The sequence below is a fragment of the Mya arenaria genome, chromosome 10, assembly GCF_026914265.1.
Source record: "Mya arenaria isolate MELC-2E11 chromosome 10, ASM2691426v1".
In the NCBI taxonomy this organism is placed as follows: domain Eukaryota; kingdom Metazoa; phylum Mollusca; class Bivalvia; order Myida; family Myidae; genus Mya; species Mya arenaria.
In genome coordinates, this window is record NC_069131.1 from 55,160,002 (window position 1) to 55,185,849 (window position 25,848).

General features: G+C 35.6%; 1 protein-coding gene across 2 annotated transcripts; it reads right to left on the reverse strand.

Annotated features, from left to right (window-relative positions):
* Positions 1-2,919: 2,919 nt before the first annotated feature.
* On the reverse strand, positions 2,920-16,127 carry LOC128205861 (uncharacterized). 2 transcript variants are annotated; one of them, XM_052907874.1, is made up of 5 exons: positions 16,023-16,127; positions 10,508-11,108; positions 10,244-10,402; positions 9,416-9,701; positions 2,920-8,761 (listed from the first exon to the last, which is right to left on the reverse strand). In XM_052907874.1, exons 2-5 carry the CDS (start codon positions 11,036-11,038, stop codon positions 3,636-3,638), a joined length of 6,102 nt encoding a protein of 2,033 aa, XP_052763834.1. In that variant the 5' UTR covers positions 11,039-11,108; positions 16,023-16,127; the 3' UTR covers positions 2,920-3,635. The 2 variants fall into 2 exon arrangements, with proteins under 2 accessions (XP_052763834.1, XP_052763835.1); XM_052907875.1 differs by lacking the exon at positions 16,023-16,127 and adding an exon at positions 13,046-13,135.
* Between the last annotated feature and the right edge of the window lie 9,721 nt (positions 16,128-25,848).

Below are 25,848 nucleotides of genomic sequence, written 5' to 3' on the forward strand. Positions count from 1 at the left end.
TGCTTATTTTCATATTTTTGGTGTACAAACATTCTTCATTTTCTTAAAATTCAAATAAGAAAAAAGGAAATTTTTCACTAAGTTGAATTTTTTTAACTAAGATGCTTATTGAATACGACTCCTGGTCCTTTTTGGCCCAGTTACAACAACGGCCTGGTCCATTTCGGCCTACGTTGGTAACAATATAATTATTAAAAATACCCGGTGATATTTTTATGTTATGTCACCATCGGTTATATATGATATTGATTCTATATACCGGTAGAATATTTTATCTGGTTTTATCAGATTTCTATTCATAGAGCTTTTGCATTTTTCTTGAAATGTCCTACAAAATGAATATTTTTTTCTGTCAAATTAATCAATACGACTCAATGTCTTAAGTCTTTGTCGTGATTGCAGATATTTTAAGTAAGATATTTGTATTTTTGCAACCAGCAAATGAATTTAATTCAGTTTTTTCGTTATTATTAGTCGGCGCCCAGGCGCCGACTACATTTGATATTACTTTAGAAATATTCCGACTTAGGGACCAATTCATAAATTGCAGAACAATGCTTTCAATAGTTTCCACGTTGCATGATAAAATATGAAGTTTAGTTTGTTTTTATAAAACTTTACACTTTAATTGATCATGAAACCTTCAATTATAATAGCCCTGCTTATCGTTTTGATTTTAAATACCAACCCAATCATAACAACTCGGCCATCTCCGAGATAGATACAGGCCGAGGTGTTCCGATTGATATAGATGAAGGTTACATGGTACTATTAAAATATCCTTTATGTCTGTAAACCTCCTACGCAGTAATCTCCCTTGGTGACAGCAAAAATGTCGAGTTTTGATTTTTTTTACCTTGAGCTTATTTGTTTGTTTTGAAAATGCCATTCGAAAGAATGAACTCCAGATAATTCCCCTTTGATATATAGTATTTTTATCCCCATTCTATATACTCATATGAGTGAAATGTGTTACATAAACTTGTACAAAATATAAAGCAAGGAATTCACATAACATGCCGGTACAAATAAAAGGTGAATTTCATGCTATTGAAATCTATGTATTAGACCATTGACTCTATTTAACCCGAAGAAACGTATGTATATTTTTATTATTATTCAGTTTTAACCGGAGGATTAGCTTGGGGAAAAAATAACCATAATGTCTTTCGAGCATATGTACACCCAACATAAAACAAAATATTTTCATTGAAATAATAACCATTTTTGGTTATCTGCATGCACGTTTTTCTTCTAATTTAATTGCGCCGACTTGATGCTATGCATCAACTTTTTTCTTGTTTTATTGAATGTCTTTCTTGTTTATAAAGATAGCACCAAGAACGCGCAAGTTATTTCAGTTTCAGACGACTTCGTTTATCCCGGTAGTAATTATTGTTTTATTTAGCCTACAGATAAATTCATGATCGTAGAATCAAAGTCCATTAAAGTAGAAGGAAAAACCTTTCTTGACGTCATAGATCATATATCTATAGTTCAACTTTGACCCGTGAGCTGTGACCTTTAAGACAATTCCACTGTTGCATTCATTCAATTTAGAGCTACCTTTGCAGAGTGACTAACCTTGAATAATATACATTTAAAGTAGGTATCGTGTGGGGCTGTAACGCGAAAGGTTGCGAGTTCGAGACCTCTAAAAGTTATACTTTTTATTGCATTTTTGTGGTATTTTCTTCGCTTTTCATGATTTCAATTCAGTTCACAACAGATGTGTTTTATCCGAAACATCTATATATTTTATTGCTATGTATGTGTCCATGTCCGTTCACCTATAAAACAATGTTTCGCGACCCCCTAGCATTAATAATTTGAACTACATGTAAATAGGCTCAATATGTTTGATGAATACTTACTCAAACTGTCACAGATATTTTGTGAGAATTGGGGTGGGGGATGGTAGATTCTAGCGCCTCCGCCACGACATTGACACCCATGTGCATATTGAGTTTATCTTTACCATTATGAGCTCTGATTGAAATGAGTAAATACCCATTTTGTGGAATGCCCAAAATATATTTATAAATACATAGGGGATATAATGATAGGACGCTTTTATGGTGACTGAGACCGCAGGTCGAGACGGGTACATGTTAACTTACCGAACGAGACGTGATGCAGGTCACCAGAAATTCGTTGTATCGTAATATTCCATTTATTTTATACCTGCCAATTTAATTATTCCTTTTTATATTTTCGATTTCAATTTGATTTAAATTTACCGCCATCTGTCAAATGCGCGAAAGGAATTCCAATGTGTTACCTAGTTTTGTCTAATGAAGTCAAGGGAGGCCACTACAGCGAAACGAAGTCAGAAGTTAAAGAATTCACATTTTTGAGCAAAATAAGAACATAATATTTTATATTTTAGCAAAATTAACAAATTGCTTATACGGAAACAATTATTAAATGTCACAGCACAAAAAACAACAACAAAAAACGGTATTTATTTTACGAGTATACTGTACACTAATCGTCACTTCCTGTAGACGTAACGCGGCCATTTTTAACAAAGTAATTATTCGTGGAATTTTTTGACGATCATAATGCAGAATTCAGGGAAATTTGTGAGTCATTCGCTTTTTCTATCGATGACGTGAGTTCGCCTTTTTCTTTGTATTTGCGAGATGGACTATGCCTTTCGTTAAAGGTTGGCATACATATTTTTGTTTTCATTACAATTTGATGGTTATTTTGCCACTGTTATACACAAGGATTAAATGACATTATCTAATGCATTCGTTGTCCTCCTTAAGCATGTTATTTCTTCATGTTAGAAATTAGATCAACACAATATAATATCTTTATTGATGACAATGTACATAAACATACTCATATCACATATTAATACGTTTGCTTTAAATAATTGCATTATATATGCAATATATCGTTCAACTGCATCATATGCAAACCCGATTTTTTACAAACAAAATAATTTAATACTTGTAAAAATAAACAAATCTGTTATATTTTTTTCAATATACAGTTTCTATGAGTCTGCATGATTTAAATAAAGTTCAAAAGTTTACTCCAAAATAATGCTTTGCAATAAACATTAAAGTATTTTACAAGAATCGCCTCAATTACTTTTGTTATAAATGTGTCTGTTTATAACTTCAATAAGCTTTAGTCTAATAAAACCTATGTTTCCTTTACACATTTATTGATTTGAAGACCATCAGTGCCGGTATTGCTATATATACCCCGTTGGCTCGAACTCATTTAGCTCGAATTCCTCGTTGGCTCGAACTATATGTTAAAGACAGATAATTAAACTGAAGGTAAACAATCCCGCTTGGCTCGAATTTTCGAGGCTCGAGGTTATTTCGCCGGTCCATGTGAATTCGAGCCATCGGGGTCCGACTGTATACGTTATACCACACTGTTAAAGCCGGTCGCCAACCAAATATAGTTAGGATGTAACGTTTACTGCATGATTATATGACATTGCGTCACTGCATCACACGTCTTTAATCATATTTGATTTTTTATTCAGTACCGCGTATTAAATCGTATGTTTTATATCCATTTATCTATCCTGGCAGGTTACAATGTAATTAACATTGAACCAGCATCTACAGTTTTCTTATTCGATCGTCGATTGTCCAATATAGTGTTTATATTTGTTTTGAGTGAACTTGCTCATAAATTACACACCCTTTCGAGCGATACATTTTCATTCGTTGCATAACCTCAGGAACACTTTTGGCATCGCTGAGAATGGCCTCACTAAGCTTAATTTCTGTTATATTGGAACACTGACTTAAATCAATAGGTTCGTCTAAAATGATGTTAACCAGGCCCAATTTCTTTAACTTGTGAGTGAACTTTGCCCCACCTAAAATTGTCACCTCCATCGGCTGTATATTTCCTCTCATATGTTCAACGTTCAACGCCCTAAATATCTCAAACTTGGCCGGGGAGATGGTCACATGCCGAAGGTGGACGTTACGAAAAGATATCACAGTGAGGTCCGCGTATGAGGTCAAGTCCAGGTGATAGTCTTCAGGGAATGTTAATGTGGCCAGTCGCAGTGTCTTTAGCTTACAACACTGACTTATATCTAGGTTTCCATTTAATACAATATTATCCAGAATGAGCTCGCGTAGCTTATTCGAAAACCTTTCTTCCTGGGCGAACGTCACTTTTATTGGCGGAATTGTCTCAAGCAGGTCTTCACTGGTGGAAACCGAGAACTGCTCTAGCTTAGACGGGTCAATAGTCAAATGCTGTATGCGGATGTTCTGCAGTGTTATTTCAGTGAGGTCCGTAAATGAGGACATGTCCAGGTGATATTCATCTGGGAATGACAATTTATCCAGCTTCAAATTCTGCAGTTTATTACACTGACTTATATCTAGGCTTCCATCTAAAATAATATTGTCCAGAATGAGCTCCAGTAGAGTGTTGCTGTATTGTTCCCCCTGTGCTAATGCCACCTCCATTGGAGAAATCTCATCCCACAGGTTTTCACTGGTTGAGACCCCGAACAATTCAAGCTTAAACGGGGCAATGGTCAATTTCTTGAGACGGATGTCAAGTAGTGCTATCTCAGTGAGGTCCGTGTATGAGGACAAGTCAAGGTGATAGTCATCAGGGAATGACAATGACTCCAGCTGCAAAGTATGCAGTTTATCATACGAACTAATATCAAGACGATCATTTAAAATAATGTTGCCAAGAAACAGCTCCAGTAGGGTGTTGTTGTACTGTTTCCCATGTGCCAATGTCACCTCCATTGGAGGAATCTTCTCCCGCAGGTCTTCACTGGTAAAGACCAAACAACATTCAAGCTTTAACGGGGCAATGGTCAAATGCTTGAGGCGGATGTCAAGTAGTTCTATATCAGTGAGGTCCGTGTAGGAGGATACGTCCAGGTGATAGTCGTCAGGGAATGATAATGCGTTCAGCACAAGTCTTTGCAGTTTATCACATTGAGATATATCTAGTAGTCCATTTAAAACAATGTTGCGCAGACTGAGTTCCAACAGTTTGTTTGTAAACTGTTCTCCTTTTTCGAATGTCACCCTCATGGCGGGTATCTTGTCCAGTAGGTTAGTATTTGTATAGACCCAGAAACGCTCTAGCTGAGCGGGTGCAATGGTTATATGACAGAGGCGAATATTTCGTAATTTTATCCTAGTGAGGTCTGTGAAGCTGGATATGTCGAGGTGATATTCATCAGGAAATGATACATTGTACAGTCGCAGTTTCTGTAGTTTATCGCACTGACTTATATCAAGGTATCCATTTAATACAATATTGTCCATACTGAGCTCCTTAAGTTTGTTGGTATACTGTTCTCCATGTGCGAATGTCACCTCAATGGGTGGAATCTTTTCCCGCAGGTCTTCATCGGTGACCACCCTGAATGTCTCCAGCTGCGCCGGGGCAATGGTCATTTGCTTGAGGCAGATGTTACGTAGAATGATCTCAGTGAGGTCAGTGAATGATGATACGTCCAGGTGATAGTCGTCAGGGAATGAAATTGTAACCAGCTGCAAAGTCTGCAGTTGATCACATTGAGATATATCTAGTTGTCCATTTAAAACAATGTTGCCAAGACCTAGCTCTAGTAGTTTGTTAGTAAATTGTACCCCATCATCGAATGTGACCTTCATGGCGGGTATCTTGTCCAGTAGATTAGTATTTGTGTAGACCCAGAACTGCCTAAGCTGAGCGGGGGCAATTGTTATATGCCAGAGGCGGACATTCCGTAATTTTATCCTAGTTAGGTCTGTGAAGCTGGATATGTCGAGGTGATATTCGCCAGGGAATGATACATCGTACAGTCGCAGTTTCTGTAGTTTATCACACTGACTTATATCAAGGTATCCATTTAATACAATATTGTCCATACTGAGCTCCTTAAGTTTGTTGGTATACTGTTCTCCATGTGCGAATGTCACCTCAATGGGTGGAATCTTTTCCCGCAGGTCTTCATCGGTGACCAACCAGAATGTCTCCAGCTGCGCCGGGGCAATGGTCATTTGCTTGAGGCAGATGTTACGTAGAATGATCTCAGTGAGGTGGGTGAATGATAATACGTTCAGGTGGTAGTCGACAGGGAACGATAATGTGTTCAGCCAAAGTGTCTGTAGTTTATCACATTGACTTATATCTAGGTGTCCATTTAAAGTAATGTTGTCCAGGCTGAGCTCCCGAAGTTTGCTGGAAAATTGTTTTCCATGTTGGAATGACAGCTCTATTGCCGGAATCGTCTCCATCATGTATTCGCTGGTGGAGACGCAGAACAATTCCAGCTGGGCCGGGGCGATGGTCAATTGCATAAGGGAGATGTCGTTTAGTGTTATCCTAGTAAGGTCAGTGAATGAGGATATGTCCAGATGGTAGTCGTCAGGAAATGATAATGTGTCCAGTGTCAGTGTCTGTAGTTTAGCACACTGACTTATATCTAATTGTCTATCTAAACTAATGTTGTCGAGCCAGAGCTCCCGTAGTTTGCTTGAAAACTGTTCTCCATGTTGGAATGACAGCTCCATTGCCGGAATCGTCTCCATCATGTATTCGCTGGTGGAGACGCAGAACAATTCGAGCTGGGCCGGGCCGATGGTCAATTGCCAGAGGCGGATGTCCTTCACTGTTATCTGAGTGAGGTCAGTGAATGATGATACGTCCAGGTGGTAGGTGGCACGGAATGACATTGTGTCCAGTTCCAGCTTCTGAAGTTTATCGCACTGACTTATATCTAGGCGTCCATTCAAAAAAATGTGGACCAGACTGAGTTCTCTTAGTCTGTTGGAAAACTGTTCTCCATGTGCGAATGTCACTTCCATTGGCGGAATCTTCTTCCAAAGGTCTTCACGGGTCGAAACCACAAGCTGCTCCAGCTGGGCCGGGGCGATGGCCACACGCCTGAGACGGATGTTCTGTAGTATCAATACTTTAAGATTTTCGCAATAAACGAGATCTATTTCATCGGTTCGTATTTCAAAATTGTCAAGCCATATAAGTTCCAAGGTTGTTAGAGATGTTTTGGGGAATACTTGCAGATTTGAATAGTAGGTTTTTAATGAAGTGATGTTTCTTTCTTCCATTGTTTCTTTGGAATTCATATTCGTTGCGCATACGCCGTAACGCATCATTGCATATGTTTCTGTCGTTTTTGCGTTGGAATTCAATAGATAATGGTCATCTGACATAAGCTCATTATCTATATAACTGTGCCTTAACGCAAGCTTTGGCTCAGAAACGCCATTGTTCACACATTCGTTGTACGACTGCAGCACCGTAGACTGATACTCGATGAGCTTTTCGAAATAGAATGTACTCTTTCCGTAAAACGTACGATCTATGTCCCCGAACATTTCCGCACATCGCTGGCCCTGCTCGTAATTCATGACACACAGAAATAACATTATCTCTGGTGTAAATGTACTTTCGAAATGGCTTTCATATGCCATCCAATCTTCACTTTCGAATTTCAATGACGAAAGATACACAGCAGCAAAGAATTCCTGGTAGGTTTTGTGTAAAAAACGATACATCGTGTTTTTAATGCTGCATTTGTGTGACTTTATAGCTGTTATGAGTCCTGAAGCTTGTAGAAGTTTATTTTCTTTTAACAAGTTCATGGTGTCCTGATCAAAACAACATTTCAAGTCGATTAACATTTGAAATGCTATTTTTCCTGTTTCATATATTGTGTCGGAGTTTGCTTTACAAGTATTGCATCGCTCGAAACACGTTGGAAGCCGCCTTTCATTTGGAGCTTGTAGTTGAGCTCGTGGTAAGCTTTCTTTATACCTCTTTTGTCCTATATCAAACATCATTTCTAAAACGTCGGCATAAATGAGTGACCTTGTTTTCCCAAGCGTTAGCTTGGTATTGCTCTTTTGCGGTGTTTCGTCGTCTATACATCGACCGTGCCAGACACAGTATAGTTGCAAACCCATGAGCGTGTTTGAGGTAAAAGACTGCAGTTTTTGCGACTCGACAGCGGCAAAGAAATCTTCGACCTTAAATGTGGTTCCATAATGTGCGTTAAGACGTATGTTTGCATGTCTTAAAAGCTCTTTAACGGATTCAGCATCCAAAACATCGACACTAAAATGCAAATACGTGTGTCTTGGTATTTCCATGTCTGCAAGTTTCCATGGACGGCACGTAAGTACAACGCTGTATGTCCGGTTGGCTATTGGCGGTTGTAGTTTTGATATAGCAGTTTCGTCTAAACCGTCTAAAATCACCAAGCCTCTCTCTTGTGTGAACAGCTTTTCGAAGAGTTGTTTGTCATCTTCACTGTATCCTAGTTCATCTTTCAAATGCATATAAAGTATTTCTTCTACGGAATTTCTTTCTTCTGATGGAATAGTGGTCATGTCTATATAAAAGAGGTATTTTATGTCTTCTAAAACATCAAATGATAGATTGTATCGTTTCCCGAAATGTTTTAAAACATCTCTTTCGTTTGTTTGCGATGCGCACCATAGGACAGCTAAAAAATGACAAAATGATGTCTTGCCAACACCCGCATTTGCTGTTATAATTGTGAATTGTTTCTTTGTATCGTTCATAGTCAACAGCGGTTCAAGAGATGTAATAGGCTGTTTCTTGGTTTCTAACGGATTTTTATTGTCACACGTCGTTTGCGTGAATACCTCTGACAGCATTGGTGGTACGTAGAAGTCCTCAATACGAGATGCACCATTAGGAAAAAACGGCCCCATGGGCAGCGTCGAAGTGGTTGTGATATGGTGTTTAAGAAGAATTTTTTTGAGCTCTGTAACACCAAAACAAATTTATTTCATCCAATATCTAACGGCTTCAAAGAAAAGCATGCGAAGTTTTGCGTACAATATAAAAATAACGTTTTGAACTTTGTAAAATGCCTCCATGGTACCCGACAACATGTATTCATATGTTAAATTAAATGGTATTGGGCAAACGGAATCATAAGTTTTGGTGCCAATATAGATAAATAGCATGTAAACACACGGGAATTTAGCAAAGATTGTATAAGCACCTACAGAGGAATCACATGATTGAATGATCAAGCAAAAGGAAAGTTTAATAGCTATACAAAAACATTGTCGTTTACCAATGAGGTTTTCTTTGGGTTTTTAACTGATACGGTTTTAAAAGAATTTCGTTTGCTCAGTATAACGACATCATACACAATTAACACCTTTCTAATTTGAAAACAAATAAAAGAATATACAAATTATTTTATTTAGACATTTTTGAAATGTCAACCAGTTCGAACACTCTAGAATATATATATTCTGCATTGCATGAATATGGAATACTTGTGATATTTAGATTTTGAATATTAACAACCATTAATTAACTTTACATGGATATTAATTTTATATATTCGGTAGCATTTCTTATTTTATCTTTGAAATAAGAATAACGTACCTAAAAAGAGACTTACCTTTCTTAAACTCGTTAAAGCTCTGCTGGTAAGCATCAACCTTGTTATCGATGATCGGCTGCAATGTACTCGCATGCTGTGTTCCCTCAACCTTTTTCTCATCGATCAAATCACCAACGTTACGTTTATGTTCTTCAACCTGTGTTTCAATGTCCTGCTGAATTTCTTGGAGCTTGCTGATGTTGTCAATCAGTGCTTCAGAGTTGAGGCGTTTCAATGAAGTTACTACATCTATTATGGCATCGAGCACGTCCGTCCTCTCGATATGCAACTGGTCATGCTCCAACTGTAACGCCAGATAGACAAACTATGTCAAATGTTGGTGGAAGATCGAAATGAATTCCACAAAGAAGTCACAGAATGCAATACTTTTAAGAGTTATAAAATGTTAATATTTGGACGAATTTTATGAAAAGATCTGTTTCTCGTATACTTTTATTAAGAAATGTATTGATTGATTGACGTGAATTACAAAATTATTTTGATGTCTTAGTTTAACTTTTGTTCGGCACAATCACGTTACTTTTCTTTCGCTAAGGAATCAATAAATTATCATACAGCAATAAAATATCAAAGATCTACTCACGGAAAAGTATAAAAAGTAAAATAAATACTTACTTTGAAAGTTGGACAACTATTGACATCAGTGTAATTTAATAATTGACAATTGTCTAAACCTTAAATAACCAATATTTTCAACTGCAGATAAAGAGCACAAAATCATCAGTTTCATAACAAAATCTAATGCATGAAACGTTACGCGTTCAGAGAAAAAAGCAGGAACTGAGAAGGAACGAAAATCATGGACGCCAATACGTGCAATAGTACCTTGTTCAATACATCTAGCGTACTCTGTGCATTAGAATTCGCTGCAAGGTGTTGTGGTATATTAAATAACGCCCTCATGTCTCCAAACCATTGTTTAAGCTCATCGTCGGTAACTTCAAGTTTTGATGTGTGGCGTAGTTTCCGTCCAATGTCGCAAACCTGTAGGTGTATACATTAAGTAACTTAAATCTGATTGATTAAAATTTAATATAAACTTTGTTGATATCAATGGATTTGCGCTTTATTCGTTGAATCGAAGTTTACCTTAGTACAAACGTTGACCGTGTGTGCTAGGTCAGGGATGTAGTTCTCAAAAAGAAGACAGTTCATAAGAACACTGACAATGCTGTTCAAATCTGTATCATCAGATGTGCTAATCGTGTCATATCCGTCTGGGGTTACAAATGCTTTAGCAACTTCCCATGCATTTGAGCACCAATCTCTGGCGTTTGTATTTCGCCAGGATGGACCCACCAATCTATGCTGATTTATAATTGACTGTCTAAGTCTATCGCAAACCTTGTTCGGGCATGGACGATATGTCACAAATTCGTGCAATTTGCAAACTCCACGTTTACAAATTTTGTTTTTAGGGTAACATGGTACAATTTCTGCAGTAGAACACGCGGAACAGTTGATTCCTGGCGGGACTTGGCCGTTCTTCCACGTTTCCACGGTATTTTCTACGAATGGTGCAAGTCCACGTTTGGTAATGATCAATCCAACCGATATTTTCAGCCAGTTGCGATTGTCTTTCTCTTCAAACCATTTGATATAATCTTCACACGACGCCATGTTGAAGCCTATTTTTCGTTCATGTGGCGTCTTCCGTCGATGAGGCGTTAAGTGTAATGTAGGACGTTATCTGAAAAAAAAACATTATTGAAAATACTCGTATATGAAATAAAAGAAAGTAAATTGACTTAATAATACTCAATAGATATCATCATGTTAAAAGCATATACTTTTAAATGATGATGGCGTTAGTGCTCATGTATTACTTGCATCGACTGGTAGTTAAGACTCCCTTTTAGAAGTTTGATACTATAAATTTCAGGAATTATTTTGTCGGCCCTCGTAGTTTATATCACTAATCGTATATAAGAAAATACGGCAAAAGCTTTCTATATACCAATTTAAATGTGTATTAAAAAATTACCACGTAATGATCGTGCAATGTGTACTCAAGAACTAGGCTTAAATGGGCATCGATTTTAGTAACAATGAACGAAAGGGAATTACCTCGGATAAACATGATATTTACGAAAAAAAAAACACACACAAAAAACTTGTTCAACAATGATAGTGCGGATATATTTTTGCACTACCTTGTTGAAAAGCAATATAAACATTAAAGTTTTGTTAACACTGCTTTAATAATGATGGTCTAAGAATTATGACAATGCAATTGGAACTTTGGAACTACTTAAATTTTGCATACTATTCTACTAATTTGAGCAAATGGTTTAACAATGTCTTTTTAAAAACGTGAAACGAGGTCATTATTAAATTTAAAATAAATTTGAATTAAATACCAACACAATGACAGCTTAAACTATTGTTCTCCATGTACCGCATTCGAAAACTGATGTCCCTCTATACGGGACCAAAGTAATTAGTATGTTATGAAATCGGAAAAGCATTAAAAACGTGCACCAATACTCCCAATTAAGATTTAACACATTTTATTAAATTGTTTTAATATACCAAAAGGATGAACAAAATGTCGAAAACAATGGTTCTTATGAGGGATACTGAGTTTAATTTAAAAGAAATGTGCAAAAACACGGTATTTCTACCTATGAGACCATAGTAAATCGCAGTAAAGCTTTTAGCATTCACCAATCATTTAATAGTTTTGCGTTTTCAGCTATTAAATACACAGTTATAATATTGTAAATAGTAATTAATATTTTCCATAAATGCATTAAATTGTAAGTAGTTGAGGGTGTATCACTCAAGAAATGCAAAAAAATGCAGAAATTTAAAAATGTTGTTTAGTTCACTCCAATAGTTTGGAAGTCATATTAAGACAGTATGTATTAATGAAAATCAAAGTGCAAGGGGAAATAACCTTACACTTCTGCGCCTATGAGTATCAGTTCGTAGGTTATGTACAGATCTGCAGTAATCAATGTTACAAGATTCAAATTAATTCCTTCTAATGTCTTTGAGTTATTTTTAAGATAAACTTTGTCTGAACTGAAAGTACTACAAGGCATTATTTTCTGATAGAGTGTATTATATAGTTAGAATAAACAAATGTCCAAAATTTGATTGACAGTCTTACATCATTTTAAATTTCATCAAATTCTGTATGAATGTTTCTGAGTTAGGCAGATGGACAAACCCTTTCTATGAAGCTCAAGTTAATGAGAAACAACTCTGTAACAACGGGACTAAGAGTGACACTAACTTGTCATTAGTGCACTCTGCGTAACTTTCCACTGTCATTTTGACAACATCGAATGTATTTTAGTTCGTCCGATACATATCACACTTTTCACCTTTATATTCGGAAATATACCAAGAAACACGTTCTTGTGGAGCTATGCAAAATCCTGTAATGAGATGTCTATGACTGAGTCATGTAGTGTTGTCCTTAAATTCAAAGCATTAAAATCAAAGACATTTTGTTACTAAAGGCTACGTAATAAACGTTGGGTAATGTAAATAATAAACTACATTATATCAATGTCCCTGAACACTGATTGGCTCAGACAATCTCAGGCATCATTGTTACTTGGTCTCTTTGACACTGCTGAAGAGCTGACATAATGTTATGCATAACCCTTTACTCACTCAGACAATTCCAGGTGTTACTTTCATTGAAGAGGAGATGAAAGTTAATTATTTCTGCATAACTCCTGATTGGTTCAGATAAGCCCAGGCACCTCTGTCACTGAGTGGACATTGTATTTTTGCATTACTTCTGTTTGGTTCATAAAGGCCCAGAAATATATCTCTATGCGGAAGAGCTGATATACTTTTCTGCTTGAATCCTGATTGGCTCAAATAAGTCGAGTTATTGCTCTCACTGCAATAGAGCTAGGATGGTTTTCTGTGTGACTTAGAGGTATCTCTGTGCCTGCAGAAGTGCTGATATAGTAAACCTTATGACCCCTGACTGGCGTAGATTAGCCTCAAGTATGTCTGTCACAGCTGAAGATGTTAAAAAGTTATCTGCATTTCCCCTTTTTGGCTACGATAAGTCTAAATCTCACTGTCAGTGCAGAAGACATGATAATGTTTCTTTCCTGCATGACCCCTGATTGGCTCAGATAATCACAGGTTCCTCTGTCAATACAAAATTATTGATATGGTTTTCTGTCTGACTCCTTATTTGCTCAGATAGGCCGAGACATAGTTTTCACTGCAGAATTACTGACATAATTGTCTGCATGACCCTTGTTTAAATCAGATATGCTACTTCAGAAAGCTACCATAGGTTTATGCATAACAGCTGAATTACTCAGATAGACCCAGTGATGACGGGTCCAGATAGATCCAGGTATCGCTGTTATAGCAGAAGAGCTGATATTGTTCTCTACATAATCATTGCTTGGCTCAGTTAAGCGCAGATAACTATGGTTATGCAGAAGAGCTGACGAATGTTACTGCACGACCACAGATTGGCTCCCGTACGACCAGGTATCTCTGCCACTGCATCATATCTGACATAGATTTCTGCATGAAGCCTGGATTGCTCCGTTAAGCCAAGGTTTATCTGTCATTAAAAAGAACTAACATAGTTGTCTGTATGGCCCCTGAATGGCTAAGATAGGCCAAAGTTTCTCTGTCATTGTAGAAAAGTGGGTATTGTTTTCTGTAGTATGAACCGTTATTGTCTCTAACAGGCGCAAATATCTCTGCCCATGCATAAGAGCTGACACAGTCTTCTGCATGACCCCTGATTGCCTTAGAAAAGTTCAGGTATCTAGGTCACTGCAGAAGAACTGACATGGTTTTTATACCTGACTTGCTGATACTCTCAGGATATAATGGATTTTGTGCACAGGGAAAACGTGCACCAAGTGTAAATAAAAACCTTATGAAAATGAGAAAGTAACAGAGAACTTGCACGACAAACAATATCAAAATTGTCGGATGAAGTGTTTTTAAAACAAACTAGTCACTTAATTCATTAAGCAAGAATAAGGGAATATGAACAACTTTCTGATAAAGTGCAATGAATTACTTATAATTTTAACCTGACTTAATGTTCAAGTTATATATCAATCTTGTCTTGAGGAACCAAAATAATATATTTAACAATAAACAGTGTATGGAATACTTTTTAGTAATTGATAATAATTCGAAGAAGACTTGGAAGTACAATATTACAATAAGTTTTTGTTTGGGCCGGCCAGCTCTTATACTGAAACGTTTAGAACACTTAAGTTCAAAAGTGTTGGTTTAAAAATCTCCAATATGCATGTTTTAATATGAACAAACAAACAGACATCACAAGAAGAACTTGTGTTCTTTGAATGCCTTAATTACAAGTAATTAAGACCGTTGTGAAACTCGTAAAAATCTGGGTTATTTTGCTTCTATTGATCCCCATGATCTTAATGGCAATCAGTTGTTAAAGTATTCTATTTTGCGATAACTCCGAAAACGTAGGCATATCAGCTCAATTGTAAATTTTCCAGGCTTATAAAACCGACTATAGCTGGTTCGAGCCCAACAACAGGCGAATTTCCAATAAATTATAATGTTTTAATTTTTCGAGGGAGCACAATCCATGATATCCAAAATTTTGTTCCAACATTAAAAAATCACATCAATTTATCAAAATCGGATCTTGTAATTTATCCAGCATATTGCAATCATTATAATAATAACGATCATGAAATACTTCCACTGCATGATTTGATTGCTGCATTATTAGACATAATTCAGACAGGAAAGCAATTGTTTACATTGATACAAATTTCAGAATAGTTTCACTGACAAATGAATTTTATTCGAAATAGAACGCAGCAGGATACGAAGAAATCGATTAAATAAAATAAATTTAAATAAAAGTTTGCCAGTATTTTTGTTGTCTATCTTCAATTACTTTCAATAAACTTTCGCAATATAAACGGTCTGCCATGTGAAGTGTTTCGACCATGGAGTGAAACATCTTAATCAGCGGCCGAATCACGAGTAAACAATCGATTTAGTAAAGTATCACACTAAACGTTTGAACCGCCACACGATTTCTGAGTATGCGTATTAACACTGAGAATTACCGTTTTCAATAATGTTAATCGTAGTTCCAGCATCGGAGTCAATGTGTTGTCTTAAAAGGTCTGGTAAAGGGCGAATAAACATTTGAATCCATTGTATTTAATACTTAAGATATATAGCGTGATATTAAAGTATTAATATTTATTTAGTAAAAATATAAGATATAATCCAAAGATGATGAAAGAATAAAAGGAATTTTCAGGCCTCAAGACTTTTTATTGTGTCTATCACTTTTACGATGCAAGTTAAACATACCGCAACCATCATTTCAGTAATGCTGTTAATAGTTCTTAAAGCTATTTCTTGTTATTAATCATAACACTACATTTATTATGCATAAACATGAAATTTCGGTTTAAAGAAGTGTTTATATTATAATGTACGATTAGTTATAAAAGTCAATTCAGAAAATTAAGAGTAATGTGATGAAACATATAATGAGCACAGCAACCAAAACCGTCTAGGCTACTTCCATGCTCCCCATTTAACATAGTATGATATATATATTTACTTGAATAAATTGAAAAAAACACACACTTACATGAGTTTACATGCGAGTCCTTTCCGATCACTGTCAGCGCACCACTGAGCGGCTGTTTGATACACGGGATTTTATAGATCACGTTCTGATCCGCTATCTATTGATAAACATTTTAAACAGTGTCTGCCACTTTTTGATTGATAATTTTATATGATATGTTTGAGAATTTAGTGCAACCAGATTCTTAATCAAAATGCGTCGGGCTCTTGACGGATATTTCAACATTTGTGAGTAGCGATATGGATGATCAAGAAGGGTCGTTAACTTATGAATTTATAGATAGCCTGGATTTAGATGATACTACACATAGGTCCAAAAGTCGTATAGTGTCATAGCATGATTCCTTACATGTCATTGAGAGATTATAATGCGTTTTATCTAGCTAGTATCAATTGTTAAATCGTCCATACAGTGTAACAAGATTGTACAAGCATTGTAGGCTTAACACTGGATTGTTCAGAACGCTTGAGCTGTTGCTCACATCTGTCGATACAGCTGAACCCAGTGTGGACATACCACGTGGTTTGAGGAGTCACATTTGGTTATCGCAAGAAGAAAAAACATCTCGCTTCATATCGCTGGCGCGGTGACTCATGCAATGTTGGTACAATTTGATGGGTACAAATGTATGTATTTGCTGATTACAAATAAGTATAATGAATAACCGAAAATACAGCATACGTAAAATAATAACACTTTGCGTATTAATTATTAATATATACTAAAATCGTAAGTAAGCGAGGTATTTTGCCCACTTAGAAGGCCCCAAAAATACGTATTTGTGATGTTGTTTTCGTTTAAGGTTTAATAGTTCCCTTTTCTCTACATAAAACACTTTAAAAATCTTACCAAAATAAAATGGGATCAACAGGCATCCAATATTCACATATTTGTTGGATGGATTTCTTAAAACCAAAATTTGAATGAGACTTCACTATTCTTACTGACCGTCATTTCAATTTTATATTCCAGTTCTTTTCCGAATTGATGTGAACTTTATTTAAATCTATATAAAAAACTACAGAAACCAGTCCAGCAATCAAAATATTATACATAAAAAACAAAGGCGACAATAGTAAAAAAGGACAAATAAATTTGCAAACTACTGCACATACTAGAGTATTTCAACGCTAGCTTTTATACAATATACAAACGCTTAAGTTATCTATATTTTCCTATCCTTTTCAAGTCTATTTCAACAAACAACTCGAAGATCCTATTCTTCAGGTCTTTATCAACTTAACCTCACGCGGATACAAGAATTGATAAAGGTGTCCTTTTTGACATTGCCGTACAAGAAATAAAAATAATGTTAATCGTACCTTTCGTCGTGTGCGGTAAATCGGTTATCTAATAAGGACAAATAGACGTTGAAGCTGTTTTATTTGTATGTATTGCTAGCTAGGTCATATTATGTAACGTTTGATAAAAACGGTAATTTATGTCAAATAAGGATAATTTAAGGAATTGGAAACAAACTAAAGATCTAAGTATGTCTACTCAACCCAACTTAAACATTGTAAAACTTTAACAAACACGTCACATTCTCCTAAAAGGGTACAGTTCAGAAATAAAATTATTTCGATTTGACTCATTAAAATGGCCTACGAACGGATACACCTTCAACCTTGAACGCTTTAATCCTGAAAAATTATTAGTGTAAAATTGATATATGTTGCTGAAATCATTGGAAGATATCAATAGGCGGACATGAACAAGCAGCGTTAAAGATGTGCTTTTTAGACTTGGTTTATGCTATTTATGGGATTTAAATTGGCGGACATGGCCAACCAGTGTTAAATATGTGCTTCTTAAGTTCGGTTTTGGGTAAGATGTTGGAGATATGTTTATATATACTTTCAAGCGGCGTGTTACTGATTGCAAGACGCAGAATTGGCACGACAATATAGATGTATCCTCTCGTTATTACACACAAATATATACTGCCCTACGGTCATTAGTAGAACAAGTTTACATTATACATGTACATCTAATGCATATTCTCTCAATTGAAACTCTCCAGCAAATAAATATAACAAACAATGGAGAGTACGGCAAAACAATTTTGCTTACATTTCAAGGGAAATAGACTCTAACATAGGTGCGTTAGAGTTTGTCACAATAAACTCACAAAACATCCAAAAGATGAAAGCTGAGCTGCTCCCGTGGACTTTGCAGCAATATGGGTTTGTAATTCGTCAAAACAACGGTCAGATGATAAGATGTGACGAGTACTAGCGCGTTTTATACGATGAAATCATGAATAAAATACTAAACTGGTACGACAATGTTATTGAACAGCGCGAGTGTTTGCATTGTTTCTCACGTTTTAATGAGAAAGCTTTTGATATATACCATGCCATTTTTGAAGGCCTCACTTTGAGGAACTTTTAAACTGGTACAGTGGTCTCTAGAGAATATGTGGATGTTATAACAGGACTTTTCCCGACGTCCTGTATTACGTCGAGTCCGGTTTGTAAACGCATGCTTAGACACAGCACACGACGTTATACAGGTCTCCAAAAGCGTCCTGACCTAATATTCATTTTTATTCTATGTCTGCTTTGGTTATTGTTTTGATTTAACGCACCGCTTAACCTAACGAAACTGCAGTAAGATTGTCCACGACATTTTCCCGGAATTTCCATTACGAAATTAACGTCATTAATCAATCGCAGTAATGATTAATTCCATTTTGTTGAATATAAACACAAGTAAGCAATTAAATAAATGCGAAATAATTTCTTCAGGAAATATAGTTAGTTCCAAGTCTGAAACTTTACTAATACGGATTTGGAAAGCGACAGTAGCGTGCTACGGGGTTTCAACGGCGTGAAGTATTTTCCCTGTTGGATATGGCAACGGAAATTGATAGGCATATAATTAAATCAAATAAAATCAAATATATATAGCAAAATACGTTTAACAGATTGCATATTCTATTTAAAAAACCATGACTGTGATGTATCGGAACACCTTTTCCATTAAAAACAACCTCGAATGTATTTGAACGGTTTACAATGTCAGAATTCATTACATTCAACTTTGTTGCAAGTAGATCGCGTATGAATTTCCGTATAGCAGTTAAGCATTAAGCTTAGTAATCTTAACTATTTATGAAATAATACAGTTTATTTGGAATCAATTCGAACTTAGTAATACAAATAACACGTTAAAACGATGCAATAATTGATATAATATTTACGAACGAATGCCCTTGTTTACATCCGAGGCTGTTTTTGATGGAAAACGGGTGAAGGTGTTCCGATTGGACTGCGATTGAAACAAAGAGTCATTCAGTCAACAAAGTAAGGTGGTACTGAAGACTAAAAACGTTGTTTTTCTGGGCCGAACGCCTTCTCCACAAATAAGATTTAGTTGATTTGAGATTGCAGTACAAATGCTTTATATAAAGTGAGAACTCAAAATTCATTGTCCTTTCTTGCAATAGCTTGTTTGTTTTACATGTTATATATTCAATCGAATGATGAAAACTTTATCGCCCGAGACCCGTAGGTAGAAAATAATTCTTTCGAGTGTTTAAGTCTGATAAACAAGACTATTAATAATATGATGGAGTTGGCCTACATATATTATCTCATACGGGACATGTTTACCTACTCGCGTCTAAAGTTTAAAATTGGATTTTTTGACAACATAATTCAGGTATTTGAAGTCTTTATCAAATAACTGGACAAATGCGTGTTTAAAGCATGTTGAAGTAATCTCTGAAAAAACAAACAAGACGGCGTACGTGATGTGTCTCGAATACACCTGACAAACGGATAATAATGCCAAAAAATCTCTTCCCAAATAAGCAAAAAAGTATAAATGAGTATTAACTCGATATTAGGTATTCGCTGTAAACATTTTGAAATTGAATTGTTTCACTCATATATTTACATAAAACAAAAATTATTACAGTTGTATTTTAATTGTTTCAGAAAAAGAACATTGAATAACTGTATCATATTTTACCTGAACTAAATACAAATATGATATAATTTCAGAATGAGAATATGAAGCAGGCGGAAGTAGCAGCCTACTTCAAGCGGTTTGAGGAGGCTGAGAGGAAATACCTTGACACAAACAGAAGGTAAGAGTATGAAATCAGGTAATGGAAACAGACTTTGAGCTGATTTTCAGCATGTTTTCTTTTCAAAGATATATAGTCTTTAAATATTGTAGTAGGTTTGGCGTTGACCAGTTGCAAATATATAAATCTTTACCATAGTTCAAAATGTATTCAATTGAAACTTCTTACGAAGGACCTTGCAGTGAGCCTACTAAAGAAGCTAGTTGATTCGTTTTGCATTGTTAGACTCCTCGAGACTGTGTAATACAGTATATGTAAACAAATCAGTTGAATGCAGTTGAAATTGTTGTCTCCAAGGACCTAGCGGTGAACCTGCAAACGAAGCTAGGCAAATGATCACGTGTTATTCAACTTCAGAAGACTGGTTCAGGCTAAAATGAATATGAATAATCTGCAGCATATATAGAAATCAGTTGAATGCAGTTGACATCGTTCCCTCCAGTGACCTTGCAGTGAGCCTACGTAAAAAGCTGGTTGAATGGTTTTGCATTGTTCAGCTTCTCAAGACTAGGTCAGGTGATGATGAATGCATGAAAATCAGCAGTATTATTACTGCTGATCTGTTGAATATATTTGAAATCGTTTTGTCCAGGGACCCTGCAGTGAGCCTACGGAAGAAGCTAACTGACTGGTTTCGTGTTGTTCAGCTGCTCAAGACTTGTTCAGATAGGGACGATGTACAAATGGAGGAGACAAGGAATGCCATCGGAGTATACTATGCTGATCGACAGAAATGGTGAGTCTGGCAGAAATGTAATATTCAGAATAAATCAGTCTCACCATGGCATCATCGAAAACTACATGCAAGTACTGTAGTTTATATAATGTTGACCTTGCATCACGTTGACCTTTCTAAAGTTGACATTGTTTAACTTTGACCTTGTTAAAGTCGACCTTTTTTAACATTGACCTTGTTTGACATTGTCCTTGTTTAACATTGACATTGGTTATCATTGCCCTTGTTAAACATTGACCTTGTCAAACATTGACCGTTTCACAACGACCTTATTGAACATTGGCCTTGTTTACCACCATCTTGTTAAACATTGACCTTGTCTAACATTGACCATGTCAAACATTGACCTTGTTTTAAAACGACCTTATTAAACATTAACCTTGTTTAACAACAACCTTGTTTAACATTGACCTTGTCAAACATTGACCTTTTTTAAAACGACCTTATTAAGCATTGACCTGGTTTAACAACAACCTTGTTTAACATTGACCTTGTCAAACATTGACCTTTTTTAAAACGACCTTATTAAACATTGGCCTTGTTTAACAACAACCTTGTTTAACATTGACCTTGTCAAACATTGACCTTGTTTTACATTGACCTTGTCAAACATTGACCTTGTTTAACAACGACCTTTTTAACATTGGCCTTGTTTAACATTGTCCTTGTTGAACACTGACCTTGTTTAACATTGGCCTTGTTAAATATTGGCCTTTTTTAAAACGACCTTATGAAACATTGGCCTTGTTTAACAACAACCTTGTTAAAAATTGACCTTGTTTTACATTGACCTTGTTTAACATTGACCTTGTTTAACAACGACCTTGTTTAATATTGACCTTGTCAAACATTGACCCTTTTTAAAACGACCTTATTAAACATTGGCCTTGTTTAACAACAACCTTGTTAAAAATTGACCTTGTTTTACATTGACCTTGTTTAACATTGACCTTGTTTAACAACGACCTTGTTTAACATTGGCCTTATTAAACATTGGCCTTTTTTAAAACGACCTTATTAAACATTGGCCTTGTTTAACAACAACATTGTTTTACATTGACCTTGTCAAACATTGACCTTGTTTAGCAACGACCTTGTTTAACATTGTCCTTGTTGAACACTGACCTTGTTTAACATTGGCCTTGTTAAACATTGACCTTGTTTTACAACAACCTTGTTTTACAACGACCTTGTTAAACTTTGGCCTTGATTAACATTAACCTTGTTAAATATTGACCTTGTTTAACATTGACTTTGTCAAACATTGACCTTGTGTTAAAACAACCTTGTTAAACATTGACCATGTTAAACATTGACCATGTTTTACATTGACCTTTTTTACATTGACATATTTTAATGTTGACTTTGTATGATTTTGTATATTATTGACCTAGTTTTACAATGACCTTGTCAAACATTGACCTTGTTTTAAAACGACTTTATTAAACATTGACCTTGTTAAACATTGACCTTGTTAAACATTGATCTTGTTTTACATTGACCTTGTTTAACAACGACCTTGTTTAACAACGACATTGTTAAACATCAACCTTGTTTTATATTGGCCTTGTCAAACATTGACATTGTTTAACAACGACTATTGTTTAACATTGGCCTTGTTTAACATTGTCCTTGTTTAACATTGACCTTGTTTAACAATGACCTTGTTAGACATTGACCTTCTTTTAAAACAACATTGTTTAACATTGGCCTTGTTTAACATTGACCTTGTTTAACATTGACCTTGTTAAACATTGACCTTGTTTTAAAACATCCTTGTTTTACAACGACCTTGTTAAACTTTAGCCTTGATTAACATCAAACTTGTTAAACATTGACCATGTTTTAGATTGACCTTGTCAAACATTGACCTTGTTTAACAAACACCTTGTTAAACATTGACGATGGTTTACATTGACCTTGTTTAACAACGACCTTGTTTAACAACGACATTGTTAAACATCAACCTTGTTTTATATTGGCCTTGTCAAACATTGACATTGTTTAACAACGACTATTGTTTAACATTGGCCTTGTTTAACATTGTCCTTGTTTAACATTGACCTTGTTTAACAATGACCTTGTTAGACATTGACCTTCTTTTAAAACAACATTGTTTAACATTGGCCTTGTTTAACATTGACCTTGTTTAACATTGACCTTGTTAAACATTGACCTTGTTTTAAAACATCCTTGTTTTACAACGACCTTGTTAAACTTTAGCCTTGATTAACATCAACCTTGTTAAACATTGACCATGTTTTAGATTTACCTTGTCAAACATTGACCTTGTTTAACAAACACCTTGTTAAACATTGACGATGGTTTACATTGACCTTGTCAAACATTTACCTTGTCAAACATTGACATATTTCAATGTTGACTTTGTTTGACCTTGTATATAATTGATTTAATTTTACAATTACCTTGTTTAACATTGGCCTTGTTTAACATCAACATTGTTAACCATTGACATTGTTTTACAACGACCTTGTTAAACTTTGGCCTTGTTAAACATCAACATTGTCAAACATTGACATTTTTAACATTGACATGGCTTACTGTTGACTTTGTTTGACCTTGTATATTATTGACCTAGTTTTAATGTCACATGTCTCTGTATGATCTATAGGCAGCAGGCTGTGTCATTATACGTTCAAGGGCATAACCAGGAGAGTGTTACTACATCCTGAAGGACTACACCGGCCTCGAGAAGATGGTCTCCAGTCTTCCAGAGAACAATAAACTTCTCCAAGTGAGTGAACATATATTGATGTAATTGAGTAGTTAAGGAGTGCTTCAAAAGAAGTTATTATATAAGTAATTATATAATAATTACAGTCGTAACCTGTTGCCTCAATATTTAAGAAACCGGCCAAATACTTTGAGCCTCGCAAAAATCGAGGCAAGTGGGAATGCTTAAAATGAGTTAAACAAAATTGGTCCTTAATATCAAGTTCGAGCCAACGAGAAAATCAAGCCAACGGGTTTCGACTGTATATGTATTTACATTATTTATATTTAATGTTCATTGAAAAATGTTTTATGGCTATTTTAGTATTATAAGCCACTGGAATATTCTTGTTTTCCGATGAAAAGACATCAAGCTTGTTATGCGATATGTCCAATTATTATTGTCTTTTCCCAAATTGAGGCTTTGATCTAAATGTTTGAAAGTGAACAAAATTGTTTACTCCCATGACATGTGTATTTTCAGGAGATTGCCTCCATGTTCATGACAGTGGGGATGTGCAACCAGGCGGTCGATGCTTTTATCAAGGCAAACCAGTTTTAACAAAGATTGAATATCATCAGCTTATTATATTGCTGAATATACACTTCTAGAAAAACAACACGGCACTTCTAGTTTTTATCTAGGAAACAGATGCTAGAGTTAATTATACCAGATAACCACCAGCTAAGATTTACTTCAGAAGACAAGCCAGTGTGTGTATACCTGTCTTCACAATTGACCTATAATGATTAGTACCAGTATATACTTAAAACCAAGGGAGGTATAGGAAAACAATATACAACACTGACCAATAAATAAGGGGCTGTTTCCATGAAGCAACTTACGTAAAATTTTCAACTTAGCAGAAAGTTAACATTTACTAAGGTGAATTTTAAGAAAATTAACAATGTTTTACTCCAAACTGGGAAACATTTGAAAAATACGCTAGATATTGTCTGAATAATAAATTTGTATGAATAAATTTTATGAAAAGTAGACTTTTTCTTGAAATAATCTCTGTCAATTCATTAATTATTTTCACTAAGATGCATTGTGAATTTGCCTCTAGTATTTGTTTGTTAACAGTGCAACAACATCAAGGCTGCCATAGACTGCTGTGTGAACCTGAACCAGTGGAACATGGCAATTGACCTCGCCATGACCCACAATGTACGAGAGATTGATTCGCTCCTCGCCAAGTACGCGCAGCACCTCCTGGGGAAAAAGAAGATCGTCAACGCTATCGAGCTGTACAGGAAGGCTGGATACCACCTGGAAGCTGCAAAACTGCTGTTTAAGGTAGCTTGTTATTTCTTATATGTTTTTGTGTGTGCGCTATTTACATGAAAAGTTTTCTCTCGCTGTGCCAAAAGTAAAACTTTACTTTCCTATGAAAGACCATGGATGGTTTTAATTTGTCAAACATTTGGGTAAATAAAATACTGTCTCTGACAAAAAAACAAATGTAACAGTGTGTGTAGAAGCAGAAGCTGTTACTCCTTTATAAAAAGTTTTGTTGGTCTGGGCATGCACTTTTATTTTCACAATGCCACAGATGGTCAGACTATTAGTGAACAACACAGAAGGGTTTTCAGAACTCATTGACAATGCCATCTCTGCTTCGATCTCCAAAGCATAAAAAATCGAAAGAAAACACTGTTCACTTTGTCATTCACAAAGAGCATATGATTAACCGGAAAAGAAACATAAGCTGTTCCATGTGAAGAATTTGTATGAGTATGGCTGTCTGTTCATGCTGATATGGGTAGTCTGATGAATGAAAGTGTTTCACTCTTATTACATTACAGATTGCAAATGAACAGCGCGAAAAGAATCAAAAGCCGTTACATGTGAAGAAATTGTATGTGCTTGGCGGTCTCCTGATTGAGCAGTACCACGAGATGATGAAGATGACCTCTAGGGCCAAGGCCAAGAACTAGCGGGAGCTATGGTAATGGCTTGATATTTATTCGATATTATATATGGAAAATAATTACAGTGTTATTTGAACTAAGTGGGATATTAATAATGATAACTTTTTATTATGGACTTCAATGATGTTAGATGTAGATAGTGTCCAGTTTTTTACCAACCTTTTTATGAATTGGGAGCCCTTAGAATTGTGAAAATTGGGACAGAATGTCTTACATTGACTGAGTTATACCATAGTTATTTCAAAGGAAGAAACTGCTTCATGTATTTGACAAGTTTATGTTGTTCAATAAATAAGCTCCTGTGGGCTTAAAATTGCATCTAAACT